The sequence below is a fragment of the Pollicipes pollicipes genome, unplaced genomic scaffold, assembly GCF_011947565.3.
Source record: "Pollicipes pollicipes isolate AB1234 unplaced genomic scaffold, Ppol_2.1 Scaffold_2555;HRSCAF=2994_pilon_pilon_pilon, whole genome shotgun sequence".
NCBI classification, from domain to species: Eukaryota; Metazoa; Arthropoda; class Thecostraca; order Pollicipedomorpha; family Pollicipedidae; genus Pollicipes; species Pollicipes pollicipes.
In genome coordinates, this window is record NW_023596136.1 from 25,743,176 (window position 1) to 25,769,496 (window position 26,321).

Below are 26,321 nucleotides of genomic sequence, written 5' to 3' on the forward strand. Positions count from 1 at the left end.
CTTACGTACAGAGCACGCCCAACGTGTACATCCAGGGTTGGCTTACGTACAGAGCACGCCCAACGTGTACATCCAGGGTTGGCTTACGTACAGAGCACGCCCAACGTGTACATCCAGGGTTGGCTTACGTACAGCGCACGCCTGACGTATACATGCCTCTGAATGGCACCGGCCGCCCGCAATCACTAGGCATCGGCGACATTTTAGGCATCCTTCAGCATTGACGATCATTCTCGTCCTCTCTTCTCGGAGGACCTTTATAAAATCGCAAGTTACGACTTGCTGCTAACGACCGACGAAACAAGACACTTGCAACGCATGCGTTCGGAAGTACGCTCTTGACCTCATAATGCATAAGGTCCTAAGGCTTACTGCGCGTGATAGAAACTGGGATGCTATTCCATCACAACGTTGCGAGATCAAAAGAACGCAATGAGTTAGTGCCCGGTTTGAATCGGATCGTGTTTTCGGTGCTCACATGAGGGTCGTTTCTGTGTTGACTCCATAAGCAGGGTGTGGATGTACATTAGGATGTACATACTTCTGCTGCATTTCCCTTTCATGAAATAAGTTCAAGTTCATTTGAAATTGTAACTTTGATCTCAGCACCAATGCATACTTTTTGACTAAAATACACTTGCACGATAAGAAAGCGGTTTTCTAACTAATGGGCCTCATTGTCGTTCTGAAACTTGTTTGATAATTGAAGCATTAATAGACGAGAGCGGACGTTGCACCTGTCGTGGACGTCCTCCCCCCATCCTACTGAGGAGGCTAGGTCATCCGGGGTCAAGCCAGAACGAATTAGGTAATTTGTTAACTTACTTAACACTTGTGAAGTAATTTGATGTGCTATTTGACGGACTTTGACAGGTGTTACTAAATGAATATTTTCATCTTAGCAGGTGAGTTTCTTACTTACGGGGATGGGATATTTGTGTACTACATTTGAGCCATATGACCTGCTTTAACATGCTTCAGGTCACATATACTGACGAGATGCAGTGTGCAAAGAGCTACACAATGACGTTTCTTCCGCTTCATAGTGCACGAACTGCTAGCATGAAAATATGAATAAATTCTCACCTCTCATCCATCTCAGCCCATGAATCTGGTTTAGCCAAGTACGGATTGCTTCCACTGAAGCTCGAACCTCAGTGGCACAAAGCTGACGCACTTTTACACGGGCAATCTGACCAGCTTTTCTCGCGGGCCCGAGCGTGCTCTGTTCAAGAGATAGTGGCAGGGGCTGCGGGACACCTCTCGGCAAGGGCGTGGAAAACATACCCGAGGGAAAAATGCACCATGAAAGACATGCTCGACCTCAGCGATAGTTAGAAACCCCTTAGAACTGTGAGCTTGACATCGACGGGGCAGACGACGATCAGAAAGCCTACGGAACGGCCTAAACGGGCCTCGGGTCCCGGGCCGTGGCCGAAGAGGCCAGAGCTCCCGAAACTATCGAATTACGAACATTATCGGAAGGCGAACAGAAGTACTTAACATGTCTTGGGGCACAACATCGCATTATCTTCGATATATTAACTTGTTGGATCAAGGGCAGATTACAAGAGCCATGGATGTCTTACTTATCGGGAATGACAGAGCGTTACTTAACCTGTGTGTCACGATTGGTAAATACATGATATCGAATGAATGGGCCTTATGCCAAGACGGTTTCGCCCGAAAATTAATCCAGGATGATAAGGTGAAGCATATCTCGGCCACAATGACCGGATCATTGAACAGATTTGAACGCAGGTGGCGAGATGTTCGGCCGCCCAATAGGCGATATGTGTGGAATAAAACAAAGAAGTGCTCAAAATGAATAATGGTGTGACGGAAGGTTTCTGAAAGCGCATGACTCTGGCAATACGAAAGTCGAAGAAGTTAAATTAGAGTGCGGCTCGGAAAGGTGACAGCTCCTAAGACGGAATGAGGTCCCGTAAGAAATCCAAAGGTTTCTTAGTGTTTGATCCTCGAATCCGTGTTCCTAAGGAGCCGTGAGCGAGGTTTATGTAAAGATGATGATGTAAGATGTAAACAGGGCGTGTGCCAGACGCCGACACATGCCCTGTTTACATTGTACATAGATGCTCCCAGATAGCGCGGTCTGTGCCTACGCGAAGAGCTTAGCTGGAAAATAACTTCACAACATAGTGTTTGTCCCTTTGCAGCACGCCGCAGAGGGCTCACGATTTCGTACCGTCTTAGGAGCGCAGTTGAAGACAGGAAGTTGCGATAAATTAACAAAATGAGCATGCCTCATGCTTCGTATTTCTCTGTCGTGGACACTGGCCGCGGCTGCACTGCGTCAACCGACCTTTGCCGGGGTGGGGGGAGGACACGCCGGCCTAACCCGACTGCCGCCATCTTTCGAACACCCCTGCTACAACGTACACAGACGCGTCCAGCGGGGCAGGGGGCACGGGTACACGTCAAGTAAGAGGCCTGTGGAACAGACAAAAGTACTCGCGAAATCCGTTTCAGACCATGCCATTCGTGAGTGTTTGTAAAACATCACGTTGCCAGACCTGTTTTGGCGTGGTTGCATTTCATGAGAGTACTTTTTCAACATCACGCCAAGAAATAACCATGGAACACGGCAAGCTTACAGTGCCTAGCAACAGGCGCCGAATACTAAGCTCCAAGCCACAGCTGGAGGCCCCTTGTGATGCAGGAGCCGTTATTTAGACGCCCTGGGATGCTTAGGAAAATCAATAGCGCCCTCGCAGGTTAAGCGCATCGGAAACGAGCCACTGACGTAACGCCGCAGTTTGAGACATTTCCGGTCTGGAAAAGTAATTTTGCTAGCCTACCTCGAACCCTGTATTTCCACTCAAGCCGGATATTCTGCGCAGCATGACCAAACGACTCAATGAAGGGATGGACAGCTCTATGTGGAGCTCCTTTGCGTGCCAGCGCTGGGGCCTTTCAGACGACGCACCAGCTCATTGATGCTGTCTAAACTTTGCGTACCTGTCGTTTGAGCCGTTGCTGCACTGGGCGGAAAAGATTAACAAATATATACTGACTTGTGATAAGTAGCTGTTGTTGAATTTAGATGATTATGACTTGTGAAATGAGGGATAGGACATGTTGTCTTCTGTTTTGAGATCTGCGTGCAAAATGTTAGAATGCATAAAACAGTAAATAGAAATGAGCATGGATTGTTTGCTTCATACTTGCCCGACAAAACAACGTTTAGCATGTCCATCAGTCATGTATTCAAACAAATGTCCAAATCCCATTCACAGCGTAAGGCGCTCAGAGCTCCGAACATACCTACCTTTAATGCAATCATCGAGCTTACGCTTTTCCAACGGTCAGTAAGGGGTCTCATGGCCCCTACATCGTGATATCGAAATTTTTGTGCCTATGCAAATCCTAGCTGTTAAGTTATGTCGGAGTTGTTGAAAGATAAGCTATTCAAGCGGCGCCTAAAATACCAGTCAACAACATTTCCGTTACAACAAATAGATCCAGTGTCCTCACTCCACACACCCTACATTCACCGTCATTGGTCGAGACGTCTATTCCACAATGATAGCACTTCCCTGCTTGTCGCCTCTTTCGCCCAAGTGATCATGTCACCCCTTTGGAAAGCCTCCGTTCCCCAGTGCTTAAGTCTCCTTGCGCGCGAGCTTCATCCCTTAAGTTCAAAACCTTGTGGGAAAAATGCAGAGGCCCCTGTTCGGGAACTCCGCTCCAAATGCTTAGTCTTCGCGTGCCCCATTTCCGCCGTCATTGGAGCTTACGACGCACTCAGCTGCCTTATAGCTGCTTTTGCCTGTCACCCTGGCAGGAAAAGTGAGTACCGCGGGGAATCGAACCCCGCGCCTGCGGTTTCGCAGGCGTGCGGCTAAGTGCTCCACTTCCGCCTGGGTTACGTCTTCCTGCTCGCTGCCACCTCCCCTCCCACGCGGCGTTCAAGTCTCCGTGCACGGTGTCCCACTGTCGTTTTCTCGTGTTTCCTGCTCGATGCCCCATCCCCCGTCAGTCCGCTCCCGTTTCCTCCAGAGCAGCAGCGTCTGGTTGAGACCGGCCGGCGCGGCGCTGACTAGCCGCAAGCCGCAGCCTTCGGCGCGGCCGACTAGCTCATCGACGTCGCGCAGCCCCCAGCTGGCGTCCTCCGCCTGCAGGCGCTGCTGAAAGGCGGCCAGCGGCGGCGGCACGCGGCCGCCCTGCTGGAACGGGCCGTAGAGCAGCAGCGCGCCGCCGGGCCGCAGCCAGCGGCCGGCGCCGGCCAGCAGCCCGCGCCAGCACGCCGTCGGCGCCACGTGCGTCATGTTGACGCACAGCACGGCGTCCAGCCAGCCGAGCGCGTGCGCGCGCGTGCGGCACGCCTCACACGCGGCGCCGCCGCCGCCGGTCGCGCGGCAGCTGAAGCACGCGCCGCGTATGGCGCACCACGTGTCCGGGTCGGCCGCGTCCACCACGCGCGGCTCGCACACGTTTGCCCGGGGCGCGGCCGTCAGGCGCTGGTGCATAGTGGCCAGCATGTGCGCGTTCACGTCCGACGGGTGGAAGGTGAGCTGGGGCAGGTGGTCGGCCAGGTGCGTCACGTGCTGCCCGGTGCCCGAGGCGACTTCGAGCACGTGACTGCCCGGGGCGAGGGCGAGGTCACGCACAGCCGCCAGCAGCACGTCCTTGTTGTCCTCGGCCGCCTGGCTGTGCAGCATCTGCAGCAGAGGGGAAGCGCTTGTAGGCGGGACTGCGGGCGGGTCGGGGCGGTCGGGGCGCGTGACCCGACCGGGTCGGTCACGCGCCGGCCTGGGTATGGAGAAGCCTACACGAAGGGTATCGCGCGCAGCTAGGTTCAGCCATGGGACGGGAATGTTTCATGTTCTGGTCGGGAGGAATCTTGACAGCCTGATTGAACGGGTCATCAGAGCTCATCCAGATAGCTGTTGTGTGCTGTGTAGTTCCATGATATATGTCGTGGTGTACATGCAAGGAAGGTTTTTTCTTTCATTCCTGACCGATTCATCGCTCTACTACGCCTTGTAACGTTTTCGCCACACGTGAATGGTTTATCCTTTCGCCCTCCTTCATATCCGGGTACATATGTTGCCAACGAATCATGCAAATTTGTTCGAAGTAGTCTCCGTCTGTCAATTTAAGGTACAGCCGGTCATTCAGCATGCTGACATGGAACGGCCGCTACTGGAGCAAATGACTCAAATTTAGCCCTCGAGTTTGAGTTCGCTGCCTGTTATCGACCAAGCCCATGGGTTCAATACAACCGCACAGATCCGAAGATAAGCAACGCATGCTTTTATCTTCCAATCACATTCCTACCAGATTCACTAAAGAGGCGATCACAATAAGGAAGATTTTCAAAGCCAGGCAATAGTCATGCAACGTTTATGAAAGAACGTGATCGTAACCAACGAGGCTGTAACAATGACAAACTTCGCGTCACGTTTACGTAACGAAAGCATGGCGCATGAAGTGCCAGAGGCGGCCAGCGTAAGAGGCGCACTCGACCGCCACCTGGCCGCACACTCATGGCGTGAACGTCTCGGACGGTTTGAGCAATAAAAGTGAACGCACTACTGATGGCTAGAAAACAGTGCCGGTTGCCGACTTCCTCTGGGCGTCAACCGAGGCGTGTCGACCGGGAAATGGAAATGCTGCCACTCTATGAAACCGCTAGCCCGCCTTGCTCGCCTCCTGCTGATGCCGATGGAGGTGCAACTCATTCGCGTTAATTGGATGAGTAAATGTTCTGCCTCCATGGTCGGCAACCGCAGAACACGACCACATTCTGAGAAATCTACCTTGAGCACCGGACCGACACGACATACTCTGCCTTCTTCACACCCGCTGCTATTACTCTCTCCTGAATCAGTCCCGAGAAATCAATGAAAAGAAACTGACCCTGATGCGATTGGCGCTTTTGCAACCGGCCTCCCACATACCTCTCCTAAATCAGGCGGCGCTCACACGGAATGTAGCACGGCCGTCACCGTGCGACACCTCAGGCGGTCAGGTAGACGCGTCGACGAGCCGCTGGCCTCTCCGCTAACGTGCCACCACCTGCTTCAACGGCGAGGACCCAGCTGAGTGGAAAGGGCTTGTGGACGTTGCCATAGGCGGTGTCAGGTATTTGATGCCGAAGCTGGGCGTGAATAATTCCTCCGCATCACGGACGCATGTCGTTCGCGTGCGCTCGCAGAGATCAAACGTACTTCGGTGCCCGCGAAGCACGTGAAGTGCCTCCCCTGAACCCCGCGCTGAGTGCGCCCATGGCCGGGCGGTCAGCCACGCTCCACTCCGCCCGGGGCGCCGCGCTGGACAGGCACGGCAGCGCGTGACGTGCCATTCGGCGCGGCGCCGGCCCGCCGCCGCAGCACGTACTTTGCCGGCCCGGGGGCGGCCGCTGCCGTGTACCGGCGACCGCAACGCAGGCTCCTGCGACATGGGCGCGTCCAGGCGGCAGGCGAAGGGTGCAGGCTGTCCCGTGCTGATTAAATGTCAGTCTGCCTTGGTTGAGATGGGCCATGGTCAGTGGTGAGCTTCTTTACGCGTACTTACTGCGTTCGAAAATGGCTGTGACTGGGCCAACGCAGTTATTTGGCGTCACGGGTAATCGATTAAAAATACGAGTTCTAGGGCGAGTCGACTTCTGAGGCCGTTTTGGGCCCGAGCGTGACTAAATACGACTACGATGGAACTTATGTTCATTGTAATGCCCAACGTTTCATGCTCAAAAGCAAGAAACACCGCGTCGCGAGAATCGTCGTTTTTGTAAGTGATGGTGGGAGCTGAACCGAAGGTCCGACGGGCTAACCCCTCCCCAAATGTGTGGTCTTCAGCGGATCTGGCCGTTCAGAGCACATTCACGTGAACAGCATTGTAATCATGGCCTGCATATAATGTGCAAAGGTGACATGGCTCTCCGAACACATCTTTATATTAAATGCCTTTAATATTCCAAAAAAGTTGTTGGGGGGGGGGCGAGGCCGCAAACCAGCATTGCATGCTCTGAATCCGCGTTGGGGGCCAGGACATATAAATACAAATCGACACCCCTGCATGCTGCATATTATATTTTGTGCCTAGTTAATGCGACCACCAGGTCCACCGCCGTAAGAAGGACCATCTGAAAGTAATGGATGTCGCTTCCCCATCAGGATGTGGCTGGGTCCACCAAAGGGAGACTGGGTTGGTCGAAAGGTGACTCAGTACATCAAATGGTCATAGGACCGTCAGAAGGCGGCTGTATCCACCATGAGGTAAGTGGGCTAACCAGGAAATGGCTGGGTCCGCCAGGAGGCGACTGGGTCTGTCGAGACGTCACTGGGTCCGCCCGGAAATGGTTGTGTGCGTCAGCAGGTGACTGCGTCCGTAAGCATATGGCTGGATCCGGCAGCAGGTGACTGGGTCCGTCGGAGGGTGACTGAGTCCGCCATAAGGTGACTGGGTCCTTCAGCAGGTGGCTGGGCCCGTCAGCAGGTTACTGAGTCCGTCAGCAGGTGACCGTGTCCCTCCGGGGGTGACTGGATCCGTCCAGGGGTGACTGGGTCCGTCCGGGGGTGACTGGGTCCGTCAGCAGGTGACCGGGTCCGTCAGCAGGTTACTGAGTCCGTCAGCAGGTGACCGGGTCCGTCAGCAGGTGACCGGGTCCGTCAGCAGGTGACTGGCCCGTCATGAGGTGCCTGGGTGCGTCAGCAGCGCAGCCACGTCCGCCGGATGGGGCGGCGCCGGCAGCCGTGACCCAGCGCCGTGCACACAGCTCGCCAGTCGTTCGACACGGCCGCATGCCTCACGTGAACTGAACGTGGAAAATGGGCCGGCGGCAACATCAGTGACAAGGCAAAGGCGGCAGGCTGGTGTCCGCCAGGCCCGCGAAGCATGAAGGCCACCTTGAAACTGGCAGCATTATTATAAAAACAGGCATATGACTCCCACAATGTGAGCCACATCCGTGGTGACCCAGTTTCGTACAGATCTACATAGAAGCAGCACTCGACGCAGCACACGTCTCTTCACACTTCTTGATGTCTCATGGGACTTCGAGACGCATCACCATCGGTCCTTTAGATGTTGTGTCGTTAAGTATTTGCGTCTTTCGACGTTATGGGGGGGGGGAGAGAATAGCTAAAAGCATCCGTCCGGCTATCCTTTCTCATGAATAGTATATGCGCAAGTAATATAAATTACACGTTAACGCACTGTTCTCAATTCACCACTGTATGGAAAATGGCTAAATCGCCCCCAAAATATGACAGCAATAGGTTTCTCCCCCACTTTGGCCCACTTTTCTCACAGTTGGGGAGGGCTTCAGCCCTCTCCCCAAACGAACCTACATCCCGGCACCACTGGCCACGAGGACTACGCGATTTGAAACTACCAACAAGGGCAGGTTGCATTTGTTGACCTCGCTACTGCCTCTCTGCACTTCTCCAAGCCCATGCCTCAGAAGCGTAAGCTACCCAGCAAGCTTCAGGCGGTGTTCCTAACTCCGTGGGCGTCATGCCGACACTGTTTTTATGGGCCGGCGCCCTGCCCTGCGCCGTGGTATTTATTATCCTTGACATCGGACACTGCAGACCGGGGCTGCTTGTAATCGGGCAGGACTCCAAGGCCTGGTCCCACGTAAACATACGCCTGATTCATGGATCCCGTTGCAAACAACGTGAGGTAACCGTTTCAGCCAGACTGAGGAGAACGACCAGCGGTCTTCTGTGACCTTGACAGCGGGCATTGCAGACCTCCGTGATAGGACCTCTTTGAACCATGTGATCTCTCGTGGCCTGGGCTTTTCTTGTGGCATGGACACTCTCGTAGCATGGACTCGCGTGGCCTGGATTGATCCATGAACTGGACTTTCTCGTGGCCTGGACTCTTAGAGGCCTCCCCGGGTAAGATTTCATTTACTCAATTTACTCACTATCCATGGTACTGTGCCATTCCTCACTCGCTATCCATTCTTGTTCCGTTGTAACCATCCCGTGTCCAGCCCGATTGCTCCTTCCCAGCACATAAATTCTTAAATATGGGAAACATCCAGGAATGTTTCCAAGCAAATCTACTCTCTACAGAGTTGAACAGATTTATTCTAACAGAAGCGCAGGCACGAACATAGTTTAGTATTTCTTGAAGCATTCATCCAAAATTTCGGACACGTCTTACACATACCCGCCCCCATACCCTGTACCCAAATTCGCGTCCATACGCGGAGTTTTCCCCAAGTGTTTAGCCAAACCACCCGTCACGCATTCCGTAGGGTTACCCAGGGGCTGACCCAAACCGTTAAGTCCTCTAATGGCCTCCCTCGAGGTCAGACCCGCAGCCACGTGAGTGCGTTGGGTGCCCGTGTATCCCCCGGGATCTGCAGTGCACCCCAACCTCTCTTTGTGCAACACCTATACCTTAGGTATAGGGGTTTTACGGACATTGGATGAAGCCTTCTCGTGCTAGGGTCTGAAACAAGCGCAACTGAAAAGTACTGTAATCAGCTATTGGCGCATAACAAGATTGTTCCACATCTTAAACCCTGTATTATTCACCACAGTTGCGTTTTTCTCCAATGTTTTCACCTCGGCTTCGTGCCATTCTTCACGAGTGGTTTCGGTCTGGTTAACACACAACCGGGTGGGGGTCAAGTTGAGCCCCAACCGAATGTTGTTCCTAAATAATTTTTGAACGGCGCGGCGTAGCCGCACCAAACTTTGCGTAACTGTAGGGAATTTAACAATGAGCTATTATGTCGTGCGACCGCACCAAAGGACATGTAAATTTTGCGGCGCATATGGCTTCTGTATGAAAGCGTTTTGAGTTCGGATAATTTTTATGAAGAATGAACGCCCGAACTGAACTGAAATGTAAATGCATTCGTACCAACCAAGATAAGGAATCGAATGCAGGGAGCCGAGGACAACGAAGCTGCAGTACAACGAAAGCAGCGCAGTGGAGATGGTGAACGAGTCTTGCACAATATACCACATTCATCGCGCTTTTGATTGTGCTATTTTTCTAGCCATGCAACCTGTATCCTTGCTAATCCTGCCAACTGGTCGATCTTGGCGCCTGTGGCTTACGAGTTATCTTCAACTCTACCTTAACATAGCCCTGTTCCTTACTACATTCCTCCTACTTTCATGTTATCATTCGTTATCTTCCCATGTATTCATGTCATGGCGATGAGTGCATTAAAAGTCATCCAAATGTGTGGAAGCACCGATGTGACAATATAATACGATACAATACAGCAAAATAAAATGAAGTAAAAACAAAGGTTGCGATTACACCTTTCCTCCCGACCTAGCATCTCTCCTTCCCTCTCATTCCGCGAAGCTTGCTTGGGACGGTAAAGAACAAATTGTTCGACACATCGCTGAGTGAGCGGGAAATAGCACTGTTCCAGTCCGGGAAAAAAATGATCGCGCTACATCAAGCGTGCGCCTTGTTAAAGGCTCACTAGTGCGCCTCCTGGGAGTTTTGACATAGCCACGGATCAGCTCATGACACTGAATTGCCCTTGACTTAAACTAGACGTGACCTAGATCTTTCAATGACCTGTTCGCTAAAGGACCCGCCATATCTGTGATATGGGCACTCCCGTGACCTGCGGCTTGTTTTTGATCCTTCTCCCCAATTCTCCCCAACTTTTAACTGCTGTCTTGCCTTTCCCTTAGCACTGTAAATGCATTCGTACCAACCAAGATAAGGAATCAAATGCAGGGAGCCCGTTACGATAAAGCAAAATAAAATGTAAAAAACATAAAAAAACGATAAAGCGAAACCCAGTTACGATAAAACAAAGGCCCATCGAGCTCCTGCCTTCGTCAAAAAGACACCCAATGCTTGTTTGTATCTTAGGGTGCCGAGATCGAGCGATCTCTTTCCAAGACGCTGGCGGCAGAACACAGAAAGACACAGATGCGGGCTCACACAACGCAGAAAAGGGACTGCCTAACGCAGAAAGTGGATTGCACTTTAAACGTGTGTATCTACAATGTATGTATACCTTCAGAAAGTCAGTTTCCTCACGTCAGGAGGCTTCACACACGGGACTGAACTGATTGGGGATGCTAAGAAAATGAGTGATGGGAACTTGTGCTTCTCGTGACTTGGATTTTCCCTGACCTGAATACTTCCGTGACCCGCCCTTTTCAGTGCCCTGGCCTCTCCTGGTGTCATGTAGTCTCGCCACCACTGGTCCAGCCAGCGGGCGGGGGAAACTCATGGGGGTTTAGCCCTCCCCCCACGTTAGGTTCGACCCCAGTTTTTCGTCACGACACTTCTGAACGGAAATCCGGAATCTGGTGATCAGGAAAGTAGTTTGTTTTTAAATCTTATACACTACCATGGACAGCGGCATGTACATGTCAATAGCCGTAATTTAGTAACAAGACCAGCGGACAGCCGAATGAATATGTACGGCACGCAGCTGAAACAATTGTGAAGGGTAACAGGATGAATCAATATTGATACCTCAATAGATACGCTAGGTGCTGCGACTTTTAGCGTCTGTGGGGTCTGTTAGTCTGCTCGCAGTGCGTAGGTTCTGTCAATAGTCTGGGAATCGCTCGTCAAACATAGCCCCCCCCCCCCCCCCACCCACCGCAAATTATGGTAGTTCCTCCTGTCGCAAATCCTGGCTGCGTCCCTGCTCTTCACTGACCTGGACTCTCCGGTGACCTGGCGTCTCCGGTGACCCGGACTCTCTCCAAACCTGGACGGCGGACACTCCCATGACCCAGCCTCTCCCGTATCTGCCCCTCCCCTGACCTGCTCTCTCCACTGATGTAGACTGTCCGGTGACTTGGCGCTTTCGGTGGCCTGGACCCTCTCCTCGCGTTGACAGCCGACACTCCCATGATTTGGTCTCTCACCTGACCTGAGCTCCCTTCTCACCTGAACCCCCCCCCCCCCCAACCTGCCCTCTCCGATGATCTGGCATCTCGCCTGACTTGGCCTCTCTCCGATGACCTGGTCTCTCTCATGACCTGACCTTTCCGATGACTTGGCCTCTCCGATGACCTGGCCTTTCCGATGACCTGGCCTCTCCGATGACCCGGCCTTTCCGATGACCTGGCCTCTCCGATGACCTGGCCTCTCCGATGACCTGGCCTCTCTCATGACCTGGCCTCTCTCTCCTGACCTGGCCTCTCTCCTGACCTGGCCTCTCTCCTGACCTGGACTCTCCCTGACCTGGCCTCTCCGATGATCTGGCCTCTCGCATGACCCGGCCTCTTCCCGTGACCAGCTCCCCACCGCCGGCCAGGCCGGACCGCGCCCGGGCTGGCGGCCGGCCCTGACCACCAGCGCAGCCCCGCCCAGGCCGAGACGTACCGGCGCCGCCGGAGTCGGTCCAGTGGCGCGGCGCCGGCAGGGGACGAGCGACGGCGCGGTGCGCCACCTGGGACCGGAGGACAGCCGGCGCGGCGACGGGCACCGCCTGGACGGGGCGGCACTGCTCTGGTGGGGGTGGCGCGGAGAGGAGCCGTGACGCCGGCCGGGCGGAGGAGACGCTCAGGCAGCCCGCCGACAGGAAACGGGTGGTGAAACGGCGAGAAGCAGCGCAGACCAGTGGTTTACGTGCCGCGGTGGTGAGGAGAGCGGCCAAAGAAAACAGCGAACACGGGTGCGAGTCCACGAGCGAAAACTTGCGGTGACGAAAGGCGTCTGCACCCGACCGTCATCCAGTGAGGCGCGGCGCGTCATCCCCTCCTGCCAGCTTCGCCACAGAGCGGCGCCCCGCGGACCGCTGTCGCCATGGAGCACGACCTGATCCTGGTGGTGTCGGCGCAGGTGCTGGTCATCGGCGCCGTCGCCGTCGGCATCGGCGTCCTCCTGCTGCGCAACCTGGTCTGCCGCTCGCGCATCAAGGCGCGCGGCCGCGCCGTGCTCGTCACCGGCTGCGACCGCGGCGTGGGCTTCGAGCTGGCGCGTCACCTGGACGCACTCGGCTTCCGCGTGTTCGCCGGCGTGCTGGACCCCTGCGGCGCGGGCGCCGCCCGCCTGCAGGGCTGCACGTCCGTGCTGACGCAGCTGCTCGATCTGGACGTCACCTGCGAGCGGAAGGTGGCGGCGGCGACGGCGCAGGTGCGCGACGCACTCCGAGTCAGCGGCGAAGGTGAGGAGAGGACTGCAGCGCTAGGAGGTGACCTGGCTGGGTGGTGATGTTGGCAGGGTGTGAGGAATTGGGAGCTGATCATGCGGTGTCATTGACTGGTCAGGGGTTTTGGGAGGTGAGCTTGAGAGTGGTGACGGCGTCGGTGGGATGTAAGATATTGGGAGTCGAGGAGCTATGCGGGATCCATGTCAGACCTGAGGCCGTGGAAGGTGATCTGATGGGGTAGAAGTTAGGATAGGGGCGATATGAAGCGACCTAACGAGGCAAGCCTCAGGTCAGAGGTGACGGAAGTTGATCATGACTGGGTCAGAGACAGGCTTGAGCCAATGGGTAGTGATATCGTCAGTTGGGCTGATTTTGAATCGGCGATGATGCGTAGTCCTAGCGTAAACATAACGTTTACATTTCGAGAGCACAATGTAGCGAGCGCCATGTGGAATTTCTATATTCAGGTGACGACTTAGCCACAGAGTCGAATCTTGAACAGCACAAAATATGACATGCGTTTGACGGATAAACGTTACTCTTCGCTCTTGTCCCGTACGCGGTGATTTCGAGAGTGACTGTAGGTGTCGTTTAACTTTTTTCTTTAACATCCATGTTACTATGACCAGCATGTCATGACAGGCATACATGGCGTAGTTAATGCCTGTTACAGACGGCAATCAGGGACTCTACAGCTGCACCTCAGTTGCAGGTGGTCGGACTTCACACATGGCTGTAATCAAGGTCCGAGCATTTTGTTCGCATTTACTCGCCATCAAAACTACTGTATGACAGCGCTGTCAGCGCTGTCATTCAGCCCCCATTATTTAAATATCACGTTGTCGGGATCGTGAGAGAACAATCTGGAAAATACGCCAGCTTTGAGTGACACTGCGTGGGCTCTTCTCAAACCTAGTAACTCTGAAACGCGTTTTGCCGCAGTTCAGGAGCGAAAAAAAGACGCCGATGCGTGAACATTTAGGTGCGAATAGATGCGTTCGAGCATGAGCGCCGATGAGTAAACGCCTAATTAGCTGCAAAATTATTAGGAACATGATCTACCAAGTTTGAGAGGACATCCCGCAAGTTGATTGCTATGTCTCGGCTAATCTCACATGCTGCAACCTCGGCTTATTCCCGTTGGAAAGTTGCCTGTTGGTTGTGTTTATCTCGCCATCTCCCACCTCTGACGTCAGAGTGAGGAAACTTATGCGGTCAGCTCCGTTTGGCGAAGGATGACTGTTGTGAGCTTTGTGGATTTGCACCAGACCATGGAGATATCACGGTTTGTCACCGTCCCAATTCACCAGCGTTATAGGCTTTAAATGGCGCGGTATTGCGCTGCCCGGTCGCACACAAGTGCCGTCGTTTAATAATGCTGACCGTGAACAGCGAACGCTTCACGGATTTTTCACGGCGCCTGTCGTTCTGTTCATTATTCCTGTTGCGACTGTGATGTTGCGATTGCTTAGTCTTCAGTCGGTTCGCTGCCCGCATTTTGATCTCAAGGACGATGTAATCCGTGCGGATTTCAAATCGTAGTTGACTGGTCGGCGTAAGCGATTCAATTATCTATACAGCACCCTAAAATGGCATCCATGCGCAACCATCATGGAAATTTGGCCTGGTGTCGTCCGCACTGATGGTGGTGCGCGGAAGGTGATTTTTGTGTTAGGCCGGTAGCCGAAATGTTTCACTTTCTGCTCATTTACCTCTTCAAGCAGACTGAAGCGCATCTCAAAACCCACAGACTGACGCATGTTTAACCTTTAACCTCCTCGGGCTTTGCTACGATTCGCGTCCATTCGGTAGATGGTTCTACTTTGTAACTACACCTGACGTTAGTTAACCTGAGCCATCATCACTACCTCCCGCCGTTCGGTACCCACAACAGCTCTGGGAGCTGCCCTTCTGCTGTGAGCTAGGCCTATCACATCGCATCACCTGCCCCGCCCACAACATGCAGCTGCGACAGCGGCACGTGCCGTCGAAGTCCAGCGGCGCCGAGGCAGCGGGCGCCGCCGGCCCTGCCGGTCGGAGGCGGCACCGTTACCGTCTGGGAGGTCACGGGGAACCAGGCAGTCGGGGCGACCACGCGCGTGCGGTCTCTCTCTCTCTCTCTCTTCTCTAGATTCTATATATAGCTCTCGCTCTCCCCTCCCTATATTCTACTCTCTTCATCCTGCTCTATTGTCCTCATTCTCTCGGCTATCTCGATCACGCTCTTCTGCTCTCTCTATCTCTCTCTCTCGTCTCGATCTGCGGATTCTCAAGCATCTCTCTCTCTTCTCTCTCTCCCTCTCTCTCTCTTCTATTTCTCTCTCTCTCTCATCTCTCTTCTCTCTCCTCGATCTCTCTCTCATCTCCCTCGTCTCTCTCTCTCTCTCTCTCTCTTCTCTCTCTCTCTCTCTCTCTCTCTCTCTCTTCTTCTCTCTCTCTCTCTCTCTTCTCTCTCTCTCTATCTCTCTCTCTCTCTTCTACCCTTCTTCTGGCCTGTTGACTTCGGACCGCGCAAGCACGACTAATGATAGAACTTTTCCCGGCAATGGCGTAAAGTGCATCTAGTTGCTCCTGCGTGTGCGGAGGAGGGAAAACGGATGCCTTGGGACCAAACCTAGCCGTACGCCACTATTAGCGGCGCTCTGCAGCTTGCCTCAACTGTGGGTGGCTGCCGCAGCGCCGCTCCGTCGCTGCGGCAGCCACGCCGCGAGAGCTGCAGCGGAGGGTGACCGGGCCGTGTCCCCGTCCGTGGCCGGCGCGCGGTACGCTGCGGGCGCTCAAGGGTGGCGAAGCCTGATCGGTAATCGACGTGACCCTAATTGGGCGGCGACGTATCGGCATACAGCGCACTGTCCTTGAGGAGAGCGTGTCGCTGGTGGCAGCCAGCCATTATCCTTTCGACATGAGCGATGGGCTCAAAATACGCTACTCAAGTGTGCTACACTCCCTCTCTCACGCGAAACGTTTTCAGAATAAATTGAGATGACTCTAATGTAATTTGGGACTGCATAATGAATGATGCACTCATCCTGCATAAAGCGACTACGTGCAGTTGAATAGCTAGAGTGGTTTCAGCAAAGTATCTTGATGAGTGGTGTAACGGAGTGGAGGATTAGTGCTACACAGTAAAGCTTTAAAGGAGATTGGAGCCCTGCGAGATCTTTTGTTGAGGCTCATCTGAGCTTGAGAGTGAAGCGAAAACGTATCTCGCGTCGGTTTAATTCGTCTGAACTCAGCTAAGTTTAATGATGATGAAAAGAAGTTGATGAGCACCCGCACTTCAACTCTCCACCAGCATCGATGCGTGTCCCAAATGACTCAGCTACCATGAAATCAAGCTGCCTGTCGTCAAGCCAGCGCGAAGCGTTATCGACGCCGGGAATACCTATTGCCGCATACTGTACGCCAACTCCTTCGTGCCGCGTGAGTCTAAGTATCCCAGATTCGACAGATCCCTTTTAACAACATGTTCAGCAGCTAGTCGACATCTCCTGGGCGTGGCCCTCCTGACGGCTCCCGTACTGAACAGCCGCTCGAGGGCCCCGTGATCTCTTCCTTCCATTGTCCTGTCGCCACATGCCTCCGCAGCGGGGGCCCCGGTCCGATCGCGCGCCGCCCGGACTAGTCCAGCGCCCAGGCCCGGCAAACTCCCGACGTTATCAGCCTGACCTCGGGACGCTGTCCTCGGCGGACGGCTGGAATGCTGGGCCTCATTCGGCCAGCCCGGGCCGGCGGCGGCAGCGCCTGAACACATCCAGCCCGGGCCGGCGGCGACGGCGCCTGAACACATCCAGCCAGGGCCGGCGGCAGCAGCGCCTGAACATATCCAGCCCGGGCCGGCGGCGACGGCGCCTGAACACATCCAGCCCGGGCCGGCGGTGGCAGGGCCTGAACACATCCAGCCCGGGCCGGCGGCGACGGCGCCTGAACACATTTAGCGCTGGCCAGCGGGAAGACACGCCCGGGACGGACGGCCCGCACCAGACGTCGCGTATTGAAAACGTGACAGGGTGATCGGACACCCATGCAGGATCCTAAGCGTGGTGCCACTCAAGCTTGGGGCGTTACTAAGCTAGGATAGATGAACAGATCTGAATAAGCATTGGAACTGACCCGGATGTGTAGCTGAATGTTCGGGGGAAGCCGTTCGCCCCCTTGAAGAATCGTGCGTATCCTAGCTCCACCGATCGCAGCTGTTCCAACAGTGAACAGATAAATGGGTGTGTAAATCAGCGGTTTCGCACCTCACGCAGTCACGCGGTGGTATTTCTTTGCTTCACTCTGCTATTCACACTATTATGCTCCATATAATGACACATTTGTATATATATATATATATATATATATATATATATATATATATATATATATATATATACAGTCAGCGCCAGGCGGGTGGTTGTCGATTGTTGGCAGCTAAACGTTCAGGCACTTCCTGTTGTGCAACCTGATAGGTGTTGGCAATGGCAGCAAGGGAATGGACTAAACCAGGCCCACCGACCTCCCTAATGAACAGGTTCGTTTGTTTTGGCATGAACGACAGCGGCGAGTTTGTTTTGTTTGTTTTTTGCCACTGACCATCAGACTCTTGCTAGGACATCGACCAGGTTCCTCTTGAGGTTCGACCTTCCGTTAGATGCATTTCATGTTCATCAACTTCCAACGATTTTGACCGATTGTCTCAGCAGGGCTATCGGCAGTGCTTCAGGTCTTGTCGGCCTCTGCGGTTACACGACGCCCAAATGCGAAGTTTCCGCGCCAAGTCGCGAAATATGTCCGTCGTGCACGTACTTGGGTTAGGGAGGCGACGATTACCGTCAATGAACTTTTCCAATTATTTGGTCGAGCGGGGATGCACTCAACCCTCGCGATCCAGCGGTCCCGTCCAGCGGAGCGGCGTTCTAGTGAGACAAGCTGCGGTGGGACATGGTGAAGGCGAGACGCATGTCTTCGCGGAAGACTCCCTTCCCTCGGAGGGGATGGTGCAGACTTGATTCCGCGGACGGCCTCGTGTCCGCGGCCAGTCGTGTAGCTGGCGAAGACGTTTCTTCTCTGACGCACCTACGAACTACACACAGGTGGCTCTACGTGACGCCCGGGAGCGGAAAAAAGTTACAACGAGGTCTCGAAGCATTCAGCCAGCAAGGGACTATATTAACAAGGCGAGGTCACAACTGGCACCTTGCGAGAAGTCGGGCACTCTGAGTACCGGATTATTATTTTGATTCAGCCGTCGTGAACAAAGAACATGTTACGCCAGTCAAGCTGACACGATACGCAATTACTATGCCTGGAGTGTTGACAAGCCAGCTGTGCGTGCCGGGAATACAGCTTTACAGTCGGGTGTAATGACATCTCACACGACGCAAGTAACTTTTCCTTTCTCTGTGGCGCATGCCGACGCATAGCAAGCGCGGGACGACGGCATTGAGGCCAACGCCAGTAAACATCTGCCCGATGGGAGCGGTCGCCGTTGCTGGGCGCTAGCAAACTTAAGGGATTGCGTGTGAATGTTACTTTCATGTTAGTGTTGGTGACACGTAAGGAAGGTTGTACCTCTGTGTCCTTGAAGCACGGAGGCCCTTGGTCAGAAATCGGACTGGATTTCTTGTCGTAAACAAGCCGAAGGAGCCTTGGGGAAAACCGAACGTGGCTTGTCCTTCATTTACACAATCGCCATGATCGCCGGGCTGTGGTTAAGTGGCAATTATGAAGAAACGGTGACCGCTGACCAGGCTCCCAACAGGTATGTGGACCCAACCGCGCTAAATGACGGGTTCTGTTACAAATGGTAGGGTCAGTGAATTTCAACAGGCGTTTCCTCACGACCGTTCTGGATGCTTGGGATACATTGGACGTGTCTGAGTGGTGTTGAAAGCCGGGTTGTGACTTAATGCTCAATCACCATACAGTGAACATCTAATCAGCATTGCGAGCGCCCTGATATCAAAGCGCCGCTACAAAGTGAGGCATTGTGGACCATCAACCGGCCGTGTTGTCCTCCGCTCGGCATCTTTTTGTCTTGCATTGCTGCAATTTGTTGTAGATTACTTGGAGAGGAAGAACGCACCAAGACCTAGACTGTCACCTCGGTGGGGCCGCAGCGCGCCAATTCCGTCAGCATGCTCTACCTGACGCCGGTGAAACCGTGGTGCCCCTGTCCCTTTCTCCGAGACCGGTCGCCGCATCCTGGGTCTGCTGCTCGTGCTGCTCTGCTGTGTCGGCCTCTTCCTCTCCACGCTGCTCGTGCTCATGAGCGTGGACATCGTATCGGTCATGTTCCGCTTCCGCTACTTCTACCCACCGTCCGAGCACTTCTTCAAGCCGGCAACGGTGGCGCTCCTCCACATGGCCATCCACGTCGGCGTCTACGCCTGGTTCGCCGTCGCCTGCTTTTACACCTCGCGCTGGCAGTCGCGCATGCGCTTCAACGAGTACGTCTCGGTGATGGTGTTTGGCTTCCTCGTGATGTCGCTCTGTGAGCACGAGATCTACGTGGCGCTGTACGGCGGCGTGCGCGACTGGACCCACGAGCTTGGTCTGCGGATCGACCAACCGTCCTTCTTCTACAAATTCAGCGAGCTGGCGCGCTACCACATCGACAAGCTACAGGTGGAGGAGCGCTGCTGCGGCGGCAGCGCCTCCTGGATGTGGCACCTCATCGACTGGGTGGGCCTCGAGGACGAAGGGTTCCTACCGCAGAAGGTGCAGCAGCGCCTGCGCGGCACGCCCTGGCAGATCTACTCGACAAGCGAGCAGGTCCGCTTCGTGCGCGGGCTCAGCGCCGCCGACCTCGCCGACATGCGCAACCGTAGCATGGCCGTCTGCACCGACTGCCCGTACATCAAGCCGTGGAGCTGCTGTGACCCGGATAGCAACGCCCACCGCTGCCGCCTCAGCCGCGCGCAGCTCAACTGGACTGTCTATGAGAGCACCGGCATGCGCGTCATCAACTGCACGGTCGGCGTGTACGTCACCGAGTTCTACGACACCATGGTGGAGTGGGGCGTAGTCGCCGAGGTGATGAGCTGGACGGACCTGCTGATCGCGCTGCTCGCCAAGTACCTGGACTCGGCCAGCAACGAGGCGATGCTCTCCGGCTTCCCGGAAGGCCCGTCGAGGGTGAGCAGACGCCGCCCCGAGCAGGGCTGCACGTGACCGTCCGCCTTGATATGGGGGTCAGGGGCGCGGGCCGGGGTTCGCGTGTCTAGTGGCGAGGCTTTGTTCCCGGCTGCACGTGGAGACGTCAGGGTCCGGGCTGGACCTTCACATGTGGGCTATCAGAAGTAACAGAAGGCACTGCTCGTTAGCCGGCTTTGTTTTGTAGTTTATGGCGTGTTTAACCTTAGCTCCACCTGCGGTTGTGAACAGTTCTCTGTCCTGTTTCCTTGTTTTCTTTGCCTAGCTCTCCATTCCCAGCTATGATCAATCACACAGTTGCATTCTTCGATTCGGCACTCGATCCTAGCAGTCTGTCTCTAACTTTCGAACTGCATCATCGCCTGGTTTTCACACATGTCTGGAGACTTCAACTTTCTGGCCGAAACTGGTCGCTCATCACTCATGCCTCCAATCGCTTATGCGTTTTCCTTCAGATCGCCTACGGGCAGTCAGAATCCGTTGGCAGATTGATGTGGATTATTTTGTTCACTCGTGGGAGTTTTAACATCTCATCAAGTAAATCGTGGCCGAGAAACTGTGTCTCCACGCTGAGTGCTCCGCTGATGTAATACTGACCACGTTTCTGACATGGCCGTACCGCAGGCAGAACAGCGCAGTTAGAATGACGCGTCGCAGTAAAACGAATATCTGGCATTTGTTTGGTAATTGCCGGTGTCGAAATTCTAGGCAACGCTTAATGGTCCTCTGCGGTTTTCGTAGCGCACTCCTGCAAGGACTCACACACACAGCCATTCAGCAATTTTGAATAAAGTAAACGCACATCGCTCACCGTAAAACGTAATTTTGCGTCGGAAGCCATCGGGATATGTAAGTCCAAAAGAAATACCTTTCTCGGGAGATATAACAAAAGTATCTACGACCTAAAACATTGGTATTCAGTTCCCCTCTAGATATCCGACACCATCTCCTGCCCTCGCTGTTCCAGCACTATCCGCTCCTGCAGCAGCCCACTTTTAGGCCTGTCCCCGACCGTCGATAATCGCAATTTATATTCTACCCCTCCCTGCGTATGGCCCCCCTTCCCCATAATCCCCCCTCCCCCCCTCCACCTGCTCACCCCTCCCCGTCCTGTCCAGCAGGGGTACCTCATGCAGCGCTGCTGCGGCTGGTTCTGCCCCAAGCCTGGCTTCATGCCCGAGCAGCCGCCGGCCGTGGCGCTCACCTATCGCGCCGAGGAGGCGCCTTCGGGCATCTTCGGCGCCCAGGAGGAGGGCCTAGAGCACCAGCTGGACGAGCAGCTCGACAGGGAGGTGGAGCGCAAGCAGGAGAAGCGCCAGGAGCGGCGTGAGGAGCTGCGCCAGAAGCGGATCGACAAGAAGGTGCAGCAGCACCGAAGGAACATGGGCCGTCGACGACGACACGGACAACGACGAGGGCATGGACGCCGGCGTCGACGACGAGACGGAGGACGTGGAGGTCAACGATGACTGGGCGGCGGACTAGGACGATGTGACGACAGTCTGACATGACATGACAGTCTGACGACAGTCTGACGGCTGACAGTCACGGACTGTGAGTGGAATGGCGCATTTCGGCGCGGAAGCGCGCCGCTCAGACAACATTCAGCCTGGGGCCGCTACTACTGGAAAACTCCGTGTCAACTCCACGGTGATGGTCTCGCGGTGAACGTCGTGAGGTTCTCCGCGTCCCAGTTGGCGTGGACATGGAGTGCCACGTGATGCCCCTGCGCCGATTGCGTGCGCTTCATGCAAGATTGAAAATGCTGTCTTTTATGCTGGCAGTATTTATGCAGAGAGATGTGATGCGAGAACATAGCTCGGAGCCACGCCTAGCCTCACACCTGCAGCATCTTGCACAAATGCACATTATACACAGTATGCTGTAGGTCCGATGGAAAATAGTGCATCGCCAAGTTACATGCATCCTGTATCATGTATCCTGTATCCTATCCATATGTTGTATGTGGATGAACTATGCACGGGGACGGTGGTGCGATGCGCTAATAATTGCCATACAGCACAATCGGCGATCTTGCGCACCGCTCCGGGTCGGAACGCATGTATATAGCTAGACAGGGGCGTAGTTTTACGACATGAGTTGGGCGGGGGAAGGGAGGGGGCTCAGCAGTAAACAAAATGGCACCATCTTTTCTAATAAAAAAAAACGCCGACAAACGTTGCTCCGTGTTACGCTTCTCCGTGGACATGCCCCATTTTCTGCTCAAAGTTTTAGGGCGGGCTGGAGCTCAACTTGTGGGGGTGAAGCCCCCCCCCCCCCTCCCCAACCTACTGACTAGGAAACTACACCTCTACACCTCGATATTATATTGGTGCGTGCCTTTATGCATGTCACGCGGCAATATTTGGGAGAATGTTGCATAAATTAACGGGTCCGCGTATTGAAGTGTGTATTTCACATTGTAAGGCATTACCAGCTCACGCCAAATGAGCTTCAGCGGGCCGATTCGTCGAAAAACACGTTTTCGATATCTTTTATTGTCTGTATGCGGCGCCATATCGCTTATGGGTGGCGTATCCAATTTGAGGGGAATGCAACTTCCCAATACCATCCTGGACTTTCCCACCCCTGCGCCAGTGGCTGGAAAGTCACAGCATACTCGACCCCCCTAAAGCAGATGTCAGTCTTATTCGCAAAGGCCTGGCATTTGGTACCAGCAGGCAGGCATTTATTTAGCATGACAAAGATAGCAACGGTGGTCCACTAGCAACAGGTAGCCGCGTTGGGCGAATGCAAACAACGAAGCGCGCAGCGACTTTGCCTACCTTGTTTTCAGTAGCAGGCTGTGCAGACAATAACCAGGGGCTGCCAGGTCAGCGAGGTGATACGTCAATGCCGGTTGGCGTTTTTCATAAGGCTTTCTCTCTTCGAACACGGCTTATGATCCTCTTAACGCGCCGCCGTCCTGTCTTCATTCCGCTGGTCTCCAAGGCATCAGACGCGCCGCCGGCCCATCGATCGGTGCCCCACAACTGCGCATGCGCCAGCAGACCACCGGTTCGTAGCAGACGCCGGCTGTCCGGCTGCGCGGAAATCGATCGGAGTGGACTGCGGGCGGCGAAGATAAAGACTTCGCTTGGGATGGGCAGCTCACTCAGACACGGTGCAGCCTGCGCACTGGTGCTTACATCGCGTCATGCACACTGGCTACGTAGCTAGCGCCTGCTCGACGCCTCACAATGCGGCCAGTGATGATCAGTCCTTGTGTACCGCGCGACCGGTCTTGTTTACCTCGGAGAACCGCACAGCTCATCATATAGGGGGCAATTGACCGGACCGTCACGATATGGTGCTATCAGCGGACCGCTCGACAGCTGGTGCCGTGACGTGTGGTGCCGTGTCGCGCCTCGGAGCAAGATAGCGCTGCACCGCACTGCGACGAGCGATGACTCACCGGACGGCACTGCACCTCACTGCGACGGGCAGTGGCTCACCATGCGGACTGCACCGCACTGTGACGAGCGATGACTCACTGAACGGCACTGCACCTCACTGCGACGGGCAGTGGCTCACCATGCGGACTGCACCTCACTGCCACGAGCAATGGCTCACCGGACGGCACTGCACCCCAGTGCGACGAGCAGTGGCTCACCGTGCGGTACTGCACCTCACTGCGACGGGCGGTGGCTCACCATGCGGACTGCACCTCACTGCCACGAGCAATGGCTCACCATACGGCACTGCACCGCACTGCGACGAGTGGTGGCTCACCATGCGACAATGCACCTCACTGCGACGAGCAATTGCTTACCATACGGCACTCAACGGCACTGCGACGAGTGATGGCCCACCATGCGATACTGCACCTCACTGTGGCGAGTAGTGGCTCACCGGGCGTCACTGCACCTGAATGCAACGATGAATAGCTCCTTATGCGGCACTGCACCTCACTGCGATGAGCAATGGCTCACCATGCGGCACTGCGCCTCACTGCGACGAGCAATGGCTCACCATGCGGCACTGCACTCCACTGCGAAGAGCAATGGCTCACCATACGAAACTGCACCTCACTGTGGCGAGTAATGGCTCACCGGACGGCACTGCACCCCAATGCGACGAGAAATAGCTCGTTATGCGGCGCTGCACCTCACTGCGACAAGCAATGGGTCACCATGCGGCACTGCATCTCACTGCGACAAGCAATGACTCACCATGCGGCACTGCACCTCACTGCGACAAGCAATGGCTCACTATGTGACCGTTCTCGGTGATTGCCTTTGGCAGGTGGCACGTGCCAACGCTAATTAAACATCTAGATCGCTGACGATTAAGGTTTTATACACGATAAGAACGATGGCTCCCAAAGAAACGCATTGACCTGATGACCGGCTTGTCGTGCATAAAACGAGATCAGCCTCGTTAAGCCATGATTCCGAGCACAGCAACAGCTGACACGCCGCCATACCTAGCTAGCAAAGATTGCCGTGAGCACGTCTTGGATGTGATTCTCTCTGCACATAGCCGTCACACGATTGGGACGCATTGTACAATGTATGATGGGGCGTGGAAATGGCATGCCGTGTCAGTGTTCGCACGCAAAAATGCTGGTAAGATGGGGGCACAATGGTGCCTGTAGTGACTTTTGCGAAATTAAAAATGTCAAAGCTCCGGTAGTGTACGTCACACGGGTCTGAGACCTCCTCCGGAGGCCCAGGTTTAATGCAGGTATGACTCCACATGTACACATTGAAGGCAAGGGTTGTATTTGCGGCTTTTCCATGAATTTCTTCAATGATTCGTCCCGACTTTGTCCATATTTCTCAAGGTTCTTCCGAGAAGATCAGCCAAGCGCTTCTTTGCCGGAAAACGGGAGCAAACTGACTCACGCGGCCGTCGGAGACACGTCTAGAGTCGGTCACGATCTCACAGCACGCGCAGCACCCGTCTCCCGCGGCCTGTCTCCATCAGGCCTCGGGCGAGCAGCCCACCTTTGAAGAGCTTCTGAGCTGGTTGAGCGTCGCCTGCGCCGGCCTCCAGCGCTAGCCACAGCCGCGACGCTTTCGCGGCCAATACTCGCGTAGCGGCGCGTCCTTGGGCGGCCGGTCACCTGTCCCGGGCGGGCTTGCCCCAGGCACGGGCGACGGCGAGGGGGGGGGGGGGGGGCGCCAGCACGAAAGTGGCCGGTGCCACGGACGTCTGCGGCGGCTCCGACACGGCCGTTGCCCACGTTAATCCGCCTAGCTCGCCGGCGCTGGGTTCCGCGCGCGGGCCGGCCAGCAGCGGTCAGCGGCGCCCTCGCGCCGGCGTTTCCACACGGTCCGCCGAATATGGCGGGGCGGAACTTGGGTGCCAGCGCCGGCGCCGGCTCGTGGTCGGCTGCCGGGCGGGTTTGGCGATCGCGGAGGCGGCGTCGCACCCACGGCAGGCGGGGGCGTCCGCTGCCGCCGCGCACCAGGGTTGCGTGATGAGCAGGCTTGTCCGCCCGGCACTCTGCGCCCTTTCACGGCACGGTGGTGTCGGCTCTGGGCGTGCAGTGGCGCGACGACCTTGAGAGGCACGCCGGCTCTGAGGGAGCCGTCGCGGCCGACAGGCATGAGGCAGACGGTGGGTCGGTTACCGCGCCCCTGGAGATCCCGATCGGCTGGAGCTCCCTTAGATCTACAGACGAACAAAATTGGAATGCGGCGTCGGTGCGAACGGCACAAAACGGTTTGATTGCCTGTTGGGAGGCGCGATTTCCGCCCTAAGCGCAGGTGTTCTGCTGCGCCTGAGGTGTGGACGGCCTGGAGCCGCGATACAGCCGCGGGGCGACAGGCTGTTGGTGGGCAGGAGCGGCCCGCGCGCCTGCGAATATGCATGGTCGTTTGGGTAGCGGCGTGTTACAGGTGTGGTCGTCCTCCCGCAGATATATGCAGGAATTTGAACAGGATAGTCATCAATAATGTATTAGACGATAACCATATATCACCACAACCCTGGTCAATAAAGGGATACTTTAATTTTTGATTCAAATGCGTTTTAAAGTAAACAGTGGTGAATTTTGAACACAAATGCAAAATTGGTTTTAAAAGCAAAGAAAAATTGGTTTTATCCGGTTACTTCAAGTCCTGTTCTTATCAACTCTTAATCCTCTGTTAAGGCACGA

The 26,321-nt window shown here is 55.0% G+C and overlaps 3 protein-coding genes across 3 annotated transcripts; 2 read left to right on the plus strand and 1 right to left on the minus strand.

Moving 5' to 3' along the window:
* Positions 1-3,929: 3,929 nt before the first annotated feature.
* Positions 3,930-6,055, minus strand: LOC119099536 (methyltransferase-like 26). The gene is made up of 3 exons (XM_037222685.1): positions 5,925-6,055; positions 4,377-4,682; positions 3,930-4,148 (listed from the first exon to the last, which is right to left on the minus strand). The coding sequence occupies exons 2-3, from the start codon at positions 4,680-4,682 to the stop codon at positions 3,930-3,932; spliced, it is 525 nt and encodes a 174-aa protein (XP_037078580.1). The 5' UTR covers positions 5,925-6,055.
* A 6,290-nt stretch (positions 6,056-12,345) lies between these two features.
* LOC119099552 (corticosteroid 11-beta-dehydrogenase isozyme 2) lies at positions 12,346-15,872 on the plus strand. The gene is made up of 2 exons (XM_037222686.1): positions 12,346-13,090; positions 15,775-15,872. The coding sequence occupies exons 1-2, from the start codon at positions 12,730-12,732 to the stop codon at positions 15,870-15,872; spliced, it is 459 nt and encodes a 152-aa protein (XP_037078581.1). The 5' UTR covers positions 12,346-12,729.
* A 1,655-nt stretch (positions 15,873-17,527) lies between these two features.
* LOC119111670 (uncharacterized) lies at positions 17,528-22,244 on the plus strand. The gene is made up of 2 exons (XM_037235480.1): positions 17,528-20,197; positions 21,337-22,244. Exons 1-2 carry the CDS (start codon positions 19,328-19,330, stop codon positions 21,682-21,684), a joined length of 1,218 nt encoding a protein of 405 aa, XP_037091375.1. The 5' UTR covers positions 17,528-19,327; the 3' UTR covers positions 21,685-22,244.
* Positions 22,245-26,321: the final 4,077 nt, after the last annotated feature.